At 38.9% G+C, this 12,546-nt stretch overlaps 1 protein-coding gene across 2 annotated transcripts in view; it reads left to right on the top strand.

The window, feature by feature from the left end:
- The window catches only part of RNF13 (ring finger protein 13), a 60,179-nt gene extending 48,525 nt beyond the window's left edge, over positions 1-11,654 (top strand). For both annotated transcript variants that reach the window (XM_020781873.3, XM_020781874.3), the window contains exons 9-10: positions 8,056-8,136; positions 10,243-11,654. In XM_020781873.3, coding sequence (XP_020637532.1) covers positions 8,056-8,136; positions 10,243-10,616 — 455 coding nt within the window. In that variant the 3' untranslated portion in view covers positions 10,617-11,654. The remainder of the gene's footprint in view (positions 1-8,055; positions 8,137-10,242) is intronic.
- Positions 11,655-12,546: the final 892 nt, after the last annotated feature.

Raw genomic sequence — 12,546 nt, 5'->3', positions numbered from 1 at the left:
GGAGTTGTAGTCTAAGAACATCTGGAGGCCAAAGGTTGGGGACCACTGCTCTAAGTGACGAATGCAGAAAAAGCAAGGAAAAATCACATTTTTCCTTATTTGCAGAGTCAACTTACTGAGTGAAAAACAGAGAATGAAAATAGGTCTTCTCAGACTTTTTCTGTCACAGTCCTCACTACGTATGAATGGTGTTGAGCTAGGGGTGAAAGTGGCAGATCTACTCCCACACTCTTTTTCTGATAACCCCAGTTCTGTCTTCTTTGCCTAGTGAGGTACTCTGGAAAGGACAGCAGCCCTCAACTCTATATAGGAATGCAACAATAATCTTTTACAGTGAGATCAATTAACTTTCCTGTCGTCTGATCACACCCCGTTTCCAAAGTAGTTTGCCATTTAGTACAAAATACAGGCATTTAAAAACCTCAGGCCTTAAAGCTGGCTTCAGTAGTTGGTTGGAATTAGTTGCTCATTTCCTTGGATCTTAGCTTGTCAAACTCATGAAATACAAACTTCCCAATGCATCTTGTAAAATCACTAGATAAAATATTTGAATCACCTTAAACACAGCATAGTATAGAAGCCTTTTGTTGGCACTATCTAGGCTTGTTCAGCTCCATGTCAAAGATGGATAGGCAGGCTGTCTCCCTTTCTATAAGATGCTACTTTTTCCTAAAATCATTATCCTAAAAATTGAGGGGCACCTTTTACACAGAAGTAAGCTGAAACAGCTGAGGAGAGAACAAAACAGCACATACCTTGCCTCTGTAAACAGGCTTCCTTCAGCCATAAGACTTAGTTTCTTACAGTCAGGAGAGTGGCTTCCTCCAATCACAAGCCTTATGGAACTGACATCAGCTGACCCTGAACAAACCAATTGGAACACACCTCCTTGGAGGTGGAGCCTGGAGGCTCAAGTTTCAACAGAGGCAAAATTCAGACATTCTGAGCTCAGAGGCTGACTCCTTAAAGCTAGTTTTTCTTAATTTGGGGGTTAGAAAATTGTGTGTGTGTGTGTGTGTGTTATAAATGGGTGTGTGTTATAAATGGAAAAATATTGGAGTTCATCTGTGTTTTTAAGTGACTCTGTTTTATTCATTTTATTATTACATGTCTTGAAACGTACTTGTTGGGGGGATAGATAGATCTAATAAATAAATGTATATGTATTTGAATACTTAGGGAGCTAATACCCATGCTGATATATGAAAACCTCCCAGCTACCCACCCTCCCCTTTAGCTTTTAGTACTAGAAGTATTTCGCATGTGCAGCTGGACATATTCCTTACTCCTTCTTGGAGCATGTAGGATTCCTTCAACTTTCCCTGAAAAACAATAGTTAGTTTGTGTGGGTTTCCTTCCTCCCCTACTGCTTCAGTTCAGAAGCATCAAGGCAGAAATTAATATTCCCTGGTAGTCTTGCTGGGTTGTTAAAGCTACAAGTAAAAATGTGTGTGATCACTTCCTGGAAGAAGACCAAGAAAAAGAAATCCCTAAACCGGAGGGAGGGAATAGCACATAGTAAGATTTCAGTCTAATTATTCTTCAAAGCTTCTTTGAACAAAAGGTTTACTGAGTATGTTGGTGTCTAGACAGTGCAAGCCTGGCCTACATGGGAAAAAATGCATCATGGAGGGATCTGTCTCAGTTAGCTCTGTTGTCAGATTTGACAAGAAAGGAATCAAAGTGGCTTGACTGATGGCCTTTCCTGGAAGATAAGATTACCCACAGCACTAATATGATATCCATTAATATCCATAACACAGCTTTAGCTCTGTGGATAGTACAGGATTAACCTTTTAGGGCTTTCCTAGACTTATTTCAATGGAAAATAGAAGAGTACTTCCAGAATTCTATAAACTTGGTATGTGGCATTCCTAAATTTCCTTTCAGTTACAGCCTTTGTCACTGTTTATAAGCTTTGTGCCATTCTTTGCATTCAGATCAGACTAATTAGCTAAGCTTTTTATGGGAAAAAGGGAATCTTGCTATACTTTAATTGCATCTTTGTTTTAAATCTGAGCCAGCTAATTCTTGATTGTGCCATAGACTGCTTGAATTTGGCATAAGGAGTAGTACTGTATACTGGGAGGAAATGGCATTATGCCTGTGTATAGTAGTGATACTTTGGCCTTTCTTTTTGTGATTGTTGGTATTTCTTAGCATCTAGAAAATGAGAGAGTAGATGATGTGTACTGTAGTTCCATGTTAAAATCTGTTTAAAATGTTTCTTCAGTTTTAGCAGAGTTTATATGGACTTCAGCCCGAATACTTATTTACACTATTTTTCTGTAGTATTCTTAGTCAGCTTAAATACCAAAATCACAGAATTAGATGGGATCTTGTGGGTTAGACAGTTAAACTCCTTTCACTGCACGATAGGATAGCACTGCACCAAATGACTATCCAGTCTCTGCTTACGTACCTGCAATGAAGGGAGAGCCCACTCCTTGCTCCCCATTGTAGTCTATTCCACCAACAGTCAGCTCCTTCATGTCTGTCTGATATCTGCTTCTGTATATTTACCCACAGATTTTAGTCTTGCCCTCCAGACAGGTAGAGAACATGTGTCTGGTCTGATCCATGCAGACTTGAATGTAATTGATGCTTCGCATCATCTGGACACACTGCTGCTGTTAATGCAGTGTAAGATTGCATTAGATTGGAGTGAGGTTGAAAAAACCACTATTGGCTACATACCGTATATACTCAAGTATAGGCTGACCCGAATATAAGCTGAGGCACCCAATTTTACCACAAAAATCTGGGAAAAGTTATTGACTCAAGTATAAGCCGAGGGTGGAAAATACAGCAGCTACTGGTAAATTTCAAAAATAAAAATAGATACCAATAAAATTACATTAATTGAGGCATCAGTAGGTTAAATGTTTTTGAAGATACTGCCCTGAGCTGCAAGACACACTTCACTGTCTGCGGAGGGCTCATACCAGATGCTGTGCTTATCTACTGCTCTACTGCTGTGTAACAAGATGGAGGGAGATGGAGAAAGGTGGGTGCGTAGAATATGCAGGAGGAGGAGGATGGGAGTGTCCTGGAAGTGGAAATGCAGTGCACTTAACCCGGATCATTGGACCACCCACAGAGGCTGTAGGTGCCCATAGATAAGCGGGCTAGTCCGGAGAACACCCGCACTGCAGGGGAGAACATGTAATTTTGACACTGACTAGAGTATAAGCCAAGGCGGTTCTTTTTCAGCAAAAAAAAATGTGCTGAAAAACTAGGCTTATACTCGACTATACAGTGGTGCCTCGCATAGCGAGGTTAATCTGTTCCGGATTAACCCTTGCTATGTGAAAACATCGCTAAACGGAATGTAAAAACCCATTGCGTTCCAATGGGCCCTAAACTTACCGTTCAGCGAAGTTTCCTCCATAGCGGCAGCCATTTTCGCACCCTCGGTAAGCGAGGGAAGAGCGCGAAAACGCTGCGCGTGGCCATTTTGGGGCTTCCGGCGGCCATTTTGTAACCGCCGAACAGCTGATCCGCGGGCATCGCAAAGCGAAGATCGGTAAGCGAAACGCTTACCGATCGTCGCTATGCGAGTTTTTGCCATAGGGACTGACGCTATGCCTCCACATTAGCGATCCCGAAAAAGGGATCGCTATGCAGATTCGTCATTATACGATGCGCTCGTTAAGCGAGACACCACTGTATACAGTACTTCAGCACATACTATGGAGAAACATTGTACAAGATGTCTCCAAAAGCAAACACTACTGAAACCACCTCACCAGTATTCTGTACAACAATACAACAATATTGTGAATCTGTTAAAGTATACGTGGAGCACGTGGGATCTATCTTTCTCTCCCATTAAGCCTGCTGAGACAATACAATTCTATGATAAAAACCTTCTTCCATGGTCTAGAGTTTTTCAAAGGTTCTGTTGCCAAGACAGATCTTCCCCATGCCAAATTCATGCCTTTCTTGTGTATTTTTTTTAAAAAAAACCTAAATATTTCCTGAGTCTTGATTCTTTTTATGGTATTGGGTAATCCCTCAGTTTCCTTTCATCTGCATATTTCATAATCAGCTTCCTCTGCACCCTCAACAAAATCATTTATGGTGATCAAGGCATGACATTTCAGTCTGTTTTGGAAGGAGCTGGACTCAGCTGAGAAATCAAGTTAAATTAGGCAATAGGCCTTGATCTGGCTTTTTAATGTGTTGTTACTGTAGCAAGTTTAGATTGGTGTTCCCAGCTGCATCTGTTCCCTGTTCCAGATATAACTATGATGACATATTTTTGTCACTTTGGAACTGGACTTCTGTAACACATTGGATGTAGAGCTCCCTTTGAAAGGTACATGTTGCCTTCAATTAGTACAAAATGCCCAAGCTCAAATACTGATTGATATTCAGTCTTCAGATTATGTGACCGCTTTTGGCTCTAGCTGCATTGGTTGCCAGTATATCTGTGGTGCAAGTTAGGCTGCAGTTTATTACTTTTAACCCCTAAACAGTATGGTAGCAGAATATCGAAACAACTCTCTCCCCCCCCCCCCATGAGCCTTCCCAGTTATTGGGATCAGATATGCTTTTGAATTCAGGTTGTGTCTCCCCTGTGACAATTGACATCTAGTTGCCACTGAGCAAGCTCAGTGCTCATTGGGTTGTGTGGGGATCTCTTTTCCACTCTAATTTTTACAAATCACCCTCGAACCTAATGGCATTTGCCTCCTGCACATAAGTAGTGCTCTTCTGCAAGGTAGTGCTATTCTGGTTGCTTGGAATCCAGGAATCGACACTAAAATAAATTCCCTTTTAATATATAACTAATTTGTATATACGATAAAGACATATATCAGTTAGACACCTCTGCCCTTTTAATTTTTAATCAGTTTTATTATACTATATAGTTGATTTGATGGGTTATTTGTTTTTTTTTGGTTTTTGTGTGTGAGTGATCTGGAATGCTGTGAAGTGGAATGGTGGGATACAAATGAAGACACTAGAAGATACTGACAATAGGAGATATTTGCTTCAGTGCAAATCCAATTCTGAAAACTACCTCATTTAGAAGCCACTTTGCTTTCAACAGAGGGGGCTGTTCTGCACATAGCAGCTCCCAGCTGTTCATTGGTGTCGGTAGGAAGACCATTCTTACTTGGGTTCTTGGCTTTGATGAGAGGAGTCCAGAGCTGCCTAGGGAATTCTGGTAGTTGTAGTCCAAAAAAAAAACAAAAAAAACCCCCAAAGCTACACACCTTCGTTTTGGTCATACAACTGGTGAGGGAAGAAAGGCAGGTTGAAAGGCAATCTTGAGTGTTTTGGATTAGGCATTAACTGATTAATTTTATGCTAAGTAACCCTTGCATTATTAGATTAAGAGTGCTCATACTCTTGTCTCATATACAGTACTAAAATACAAACCACAATGCAGCCTTGTAACATTAATAAAAGAATTAAAAATGTTGAATACAATTTTATCTTTGTAGAGTTCTGTTAATCATGCCTAACAGGAAGGCCATTGATTTGTATACTATTTGCATTGTTGTAATAGTATTGTAGTAGTGATTTGTACAGTATTTGCATTAACTGCTATTTACCAGGTATTTATAAATTGACTTATTCCTTCAAATTGGATTGTCCCTAATTGAGTTATTGTTCATTATTAGCCCATCTGTCTGGCTGCACAGTGTAGTAAAACTCATTGTATGGTTCATCAGAGTTGTTGTAATATTATTTCATCAACTTCTATAATTACTACCATAAACACTCCTTTTGACTAGACCATTCTGGTTAATATAGGAATTTTATTACTGTCCATCTCCATTATGAGCATAGCTTATTACACTTTCTGTATATACTAGAAACTCCTATAAGTCCCAATCTGTTTTGTATCTTATAATAACCTCATGTCAGCATAAGGGTAAGAGCGTAAATTTTAGCAGTAAATTACAGCTAATTTACAAATCTTGCATTCTTTGTTGTGTGAATAAAATGCAAGTGACAGCTCATTCGTTAGCAGCAATTCACCACTGTGATTTACTTCAGTTCATGTAGATTGGCATAAACCTACAACAGGATTCTGGCTGCTTTGCTGCAAAATACCACATTGACAATTGCTGTGAAGTCTCTTATGCGTTAGGATGGTTGTGCAATACTTCTGAAGTAGTCAATGCATATAATGACTAGATATGCATCCACTGATACAGATTGTAAAAAGGACATTATTTCATATAGGAGAATTCTGTACCTGTGTAGGATCTTGTTCATGAAAATGTTGGCTTGTAACATATGTTTTTCTATACAATACTAAATGTGAAAAATTATTCTTTTAAAGTATCATTTACCTGGAAGTGGATCTGACTTACTAATAGTAGACATAAATGAAACAAGTCATGAAAAATAAATGCATACATAAATTGATATCCTTTAATTTCTTTTCACACACTATATGTTTATTATATCAGTGGCTGAAATCTTGTTATGCTCTTCTGCATGCACAGTGGTTATGGCATCATTGTTAGCAGCAAATCACTGCTGATTAAAGGTGATCTTAGGATACATGTGCCTCGTAAACAGTGGAACAAAGTTGTATGCACCCCAAAATTGCCAAAGAAAGCCTTCCATCAGCAGCAATTTTCATCTGCTAATGACATCACCATTGCACCCAGTAAGGACACTCAACAGGATTTTAGCCATCATTTTTCTATATTTATGATAGATTGGATTCAGGGTCTGCTTTCTATTTATGAAAGGACTCTACTCGTAGATAGTAATTCCATTCAATTTTCACATATTTGCTCCTCTCCATCCTTCCACAGCACATCATATTTTCAGGGGGCTGAAAGGATGGCCCTGGGGAGAGTCAGGTTGGCTTCCTCAGCCCAGTCACACAACACCTAAAGAATAAAATGAAATCTATCGTCATGTTGTTCATAAACGTCTTGCTGTTCTGTTCTGCAGTGGATGCATATCTGTTCTAAAATCTGTAACTATGGGCTTCTTACAATGCTTCTCAATGATTTTAGCTTTCTCTATAATGGTCACTTTACTTTATAGCATGAGTGATGAGCATGTTGATTTGCAGCAACTCCCATCAAGTCTGGCCTGCAAAACCTTGTGGCACCTGTTAGGATGTTAGGAGCAGCATTCTAACAACAGTTGGAGGGCTATGCATCCCTATCCCCCTTTGTAGCCCTTTCTGGTAAAAAAGAAATATCCCTGGTTCTCTGTGTAGCTTTCAGCCAGAGTACTAGTTTCCTTGTTGACTAATATCATGGCAGGCTTTAAGTAATCAGAAAACATTATTTTATTACTATTACTCTATAATGTACTGTTTTGGTTCCTGTAATCATTTTTCATGCAACTTGCCAGTACTAAGGCAAAAACTACCATACAAGTATTGAGTCAGACCATTTTCCATGTTTTTCCTAGTACCACATGTATTCAACATGTGGGAAGAGGGTCCCAGCTCTCCATCATCTTTTCCACTGCCCTCAATATATGTGGAGGGTGATCACTGTAAAGAAAGAATCCTTACTATCCATGAGGCTTGCTATGAGTTGGATGTTGAAAAAAAGGGTTCCAGCTCGAGAGGAGAGGCCCTCGTGGAGGTTCTCTTGAGACTCACTGCCTTCCACTTGGAAGAGGGTGATGAAACTGGGGGATAAAGAGGCTAGAACATTTCTCTCTATGTGTATGTAACATTCTTAACACCAGCCACAGGCCTATGGTTCTCCTTTCCCAAGCAATAATTAGGCTCAAGGGTTTTCAGTGTTATGATATTGAATAAACCTGCTTTTAGCACCATTTGAAAAGCTTTTTAGAGATACTAAAAATATCTTTAAAGTATTAAAGTGATAATAATGAACATGGGGGGGAAGAGTACCAATGAATAGCTTTAAGTGAGGAAAAACAACATATAATACCAAGAAAAATAGCTGAAGTAATAACCAGTTCAAACTAACTGTCTTATATTCCAAAATTGCCAAGCAGCATTTAGGAAGAGAACCCTAGAGGTGTTATTATGGCTCATTCTTTGGCTTGAACTTTTGTTATGGAATTTTTATCCAAAATTTTCTTCTGTAGGGGACGAGTATGATGTTTGTGCAATTTGTCTGGATGAATATGAAGATGGAGACAAGCTCAGAATCCTTCCTTGTTCGCATGGTAAGTAATGACAAGGTGTTAAAATGTACCAGTGAAGGTGCACGGCATCAAAACTACATTTTGTAATTAAATGCAACAGCCTTTTAAAAATTAATCTAATACTAAAGCTGGACAAAATGTGCACACAAGCCCCTAGGTTTAATTTTGTAGGCCTAGACTCCCTGCTGCTTGGGGAAAAAACATACTCTAAGCCAGAGGGTTCAGTTCACCTTTTAAGTGTGTTTCTGTTGTCATGTTGTTAATGCTTTTTAAAAAAAACTCTTGGTGTCTTGACATTGTTTTTTGGGTTGAGCTTTTCTAAAATTTTATTTATTTATTTGTGATCCTGGTGCCCTTCCCTGAGGACATGCCTGAAGAAGTAGATTGTAGACTGTGGTGCGTTTTTTTATTTTTATTATTTATTTATTTATTTTGCTAGGACCTGGCTGATTTATTTAGTTTGTATGTTGTCACTTTGTTTTATACATAACTTGCCCAGGAAAGTGCTGTGCACTAATGGGGCAGTATATAAACAACAAAAATAAATAAATAAATAATCCATGAAAGCTCAGAGTAAAATAAAGCTTAATCTTAAAGGCACCACTTTAAGCTTGCTACCTGGGATTGAACCTGGATCATGAGCAGAGATTTGTGGGATGTGCAACTGCCTTCCTCAAATCTGCTTTCACACAACACTGGGGTGTAGCGGTCCGCAGATTTCTATTTGTGGACTGGAACTCCTAGAATTTTGCCTGGGAAATTATTGGAGAATTCTGGGAGTTGCCGCCCAAACAAAGAAAGTGCACACCCCTAGTATTTGTTCAGCTGATTTTAAACCCCTATTGGTTTGGATCCATCCGTTTCAGGTAGCCAATTACTAACTGTAATCTGCACTTTCCAAAGCAACAGATGGTAGACTTTTCCTAATGTCATGCCACTGCTGAATGCAGGCATGAGGTCATGAATGTGGTGTTTGACAGATTTCCTATCAGTTATGAAACATAGATGTAACACTGACTAAAACAAAAGCCACATAGAATCCCCATCTACAGAAGCGTATCTGGCTATATAGAGCTAGCCTACAAACAACAATAATTTTCTTGTGCTTTGCTTATTTGTGGAGCTCTAAAACTGGCTAGCAATAGAATGGCTGGACATAGATGAGGCACCAAGGCATTGTTATACTTCTTTGTTGTTTAGTCGTTAAGTCATGTCCGACTCTTTGTGACCCTATGGACCAGAGCACGCCAGGAGCTCCTGTCTTCCACTGCCTCCCGCAGTTGGGTCAAATTCATGTTGGTCGCTTCGGTGATCGCTTCATGTTGGTAGCTTCTAGCATGATGCTATTCTCTGTACAGTGAAACTTGCTTCTAATATGGCAGGGCAAATCCAAATATGCTATTTCCTGGCTGCATTTGGAAATAATTATCTGCAAATTGCTATGTCCTCCACTTGGTTTCGATGTGTAGATCAAAGTCAGGTTATATAAGTGTTAAGATTTACAGCCAGAAATGTATTGCTTTTATTGAACTATTTGCTCACTGTGATAGAACCTGGTACTTGAATATTAGGTAGTGTGTTGTCTATCACCTGTAAACTCAGAATAGCTTTTCTCAAACACAATCCTTTCCTGTACTTAGCTTGTCACATTGACAGGAGTGATCTATGTCTAAATGAGTGCAGTATATGCATTTGATTCAGCCTGCCAGAAGAGCCACACTTGTTTTACTTTGATGTTGTACCTTCTACCTTTATGTCTTTTAATGAAATAAATACATTATTAATCTCAAATATCACCTGAAAGCATAGGAGCAGTCACAAGCCTCTTAATTACTCCTACATTTGGTGTCTATTACATGGTGCATGAACAAACTATCAGATACTGCTAGAATGAAGAATAAATTTTTGCTTGTTTTTTAATAGTTACGTTACATATGGCACCTATGATTTTAAATACAGTAGAAGGGGGTGGGTATCAGTAAACAAGCTGCCAGAGAAGAATCGGTGTTGTGGAGATTGGATAGGACCATGCATTATTGTAAATCATACTCATTAATCCCCCACAAGGACTACTTATATCATTCCCATCTACTTACGCTTAAATGCCTCTTTTCTTTCATCTAACAGCATACCACTGCAAATGTGTGGATCCCTGGCTTACTAAAACCAAGAAGACATGTCCTGTCTGTAAACAAAAAGTGGTTCCTTCCCAGGGGGATTCAGATTCTGAAACAGACAGTAGTCAGGAAGAGAACGAAGTCTCTGAAAACACTCCTCTGCTTAGGCCACTTGCTTCTGTTAGCACCCAGTCGTTTGGGGCACTGTCAGAGTCTTATTCTCATCCCAACATGACAGAGTCTTCAGACTATGAGGAAGATGACGATGATGACAACGATGATATTGACAGCAGCGATGCAGAAAATGGAATGACTGAAGAGAGTGTAGTGGTCCAACTACAGCCCAGTGATGAACATGATTACAGAGTGGCAAATACCGTTTGAACTTCAGAACAAGTCATCTTATGTGAACTCCTCTGAGCAGAAAGCTCTGCTCTTATGTACACGTACATAGGGGAAGCGCATTGTGACTTTCTCATGGGTTCAGCTGAAGCAGCTGTTCATATAGTGTTCTACATAGTTTAATCTCACTGCAGGTTTCTTTTGTTGTTGTTGCTCATTCTTTGTCTTTTGAAGACAAGCATTTTAACTGGATTCCACAGTGATAATAAGTAATGAGAGGCACCTTCATAACTTAAATGACACACTCAGAGATGTTCCTTGAGTATCTTATGAACATAGTCTTGCCATAGTCCTGCTTACACTGTAAGGAGCAATTCTGTTAACACAATTATTTATTACATGTATGGTAAGTACTACCTTACAAATCCAACCAAAAAGTATACATCTTTGAGGGATTTTCCTAGACAACACTGAACGAATAAGGTAGGCCTGGTCTATTTAGTATTCCTCTATCAAGAGCATCTCCGACAAATGAGGGGAAAGAGGGCATTAATCTCTGCAGAGAAGCAATTGGGTTGCCTTCTGCATTATCCTTTTGCCCTTGTGAGAATAGGTGAAAGAAGTTGCAACATCACTTAAGCTTAAACAACTCCTAAGAAAAATAATCAGGGTAACAGAAGTATTCATTGGAACACTGTGCAATATCAGTTCACCTCATTTGGATGGGGACCAATGCAGAAATGCATCATTAAGCCACACCATTTATAGAAACACTGAATTCTGTGCACGCTGTTAATTCACCGGGAAGATATACCTCTTAATACAGAGCATTGGAAGATGCATTACTCTGCTAAACTATGCATACAGAAAATCAAACAAAGTATTGGGTTTGAAAATGAATGCATATAAATATCAAACAGGATTCTACTTACTGTATATCATGAAAAAGCTGAATTATATACAATTGTAACTAAATAGAAAGTAGCCACACTTCTGTATAATCAAACTGCAGAGATGTTTTTCTATGGCCTTGTACAGGAAGGTTTGAAAGGATGTTAATAAACATGTTTTCCACTTTAATAGCAATTTTGTTAGTACATGTAGAAGAACTATATAATGAGAATAGCATTTTTAAAAACCAAAGTTGAACTAAAAAAGTAGGAGCGGATTTTGCAACCTCCCATGCACCCGAATTCTTCAGTATTTCAGGAAAATGTAGAAAAGGGGACAAACATCTGCCAACCACCAGCTGGCATTCAGTCAGCAACACTCCAGAGAAGTCCTTGATGTCCCAACTGGCTAACACTTTGGTACTTTCTGAAAATTGGAGCCCTTTATCATGCACATCACTGTCATTTAGCCCCTCCCTCCCAGCAGTATGGAAGGTTCACAGAGGAGACTGCAAGTTAGAACTGAAAAAGTAAAATTTTGGGTACTTTGGGGGTATTTAAATTAACTAACTGTTGCCACACATCAAGCTACTGGACATATTTATCTACATTGTGGCAAAAAGATTTTTGCCACAAAAATTGATGGCAAATAAATGGGACTAAGATAGACAGAATCCATCAAGACTGCGCTGAAATAAAAGGAAACCATGTTGTTTGCCATGCACAGGTAAAGGTTCTTGCATATTCTGCCTTAAAAGACAATAATCAACATAGGACTAAAAATGAAAAGCATAAATATATTAATTATCTGAATCCATCTGAATCTAGATAGCTTTTTAGGTAATTTAAAAGTATATAATTACTTCCATCTAAACTTGGTACAATTAACACGCTTTCTGTGGATGTTGTTCTTTCAGTATGACTGAATCTTACTCCCTGATGATATTCAAATATGTTGTCCTAGAGAAGGCCCTGCAAATTTTAAAGGTGCACAAATGTTCAGTTAGTCTTCAGAATGGGAAAAGTAATTGTACAGTACTTGCGTGTGGATAGCTGGATAAAATAATACAGTACACATGACT

The sequence above is a fragment of the Pogona vitticeps genome, chromosome 3 (assembly GCF_051106095.1).
Source record: "Pogona vitticeps strain Pit_001003342236 chromosome 3, PviZW2.1, whole genome shotgun sequence".
NCBI classification, from domain to species: Eukaryota; Metazoa; Chordata; class Lepidosauria; order Squamata; family Agamidae; genus Pogona; species Pogona vitticeps.
Note: the sequence above shows the minus strand (reverse complement) of the source record. Positions and strands in the feature narration are given on the sequence as shown.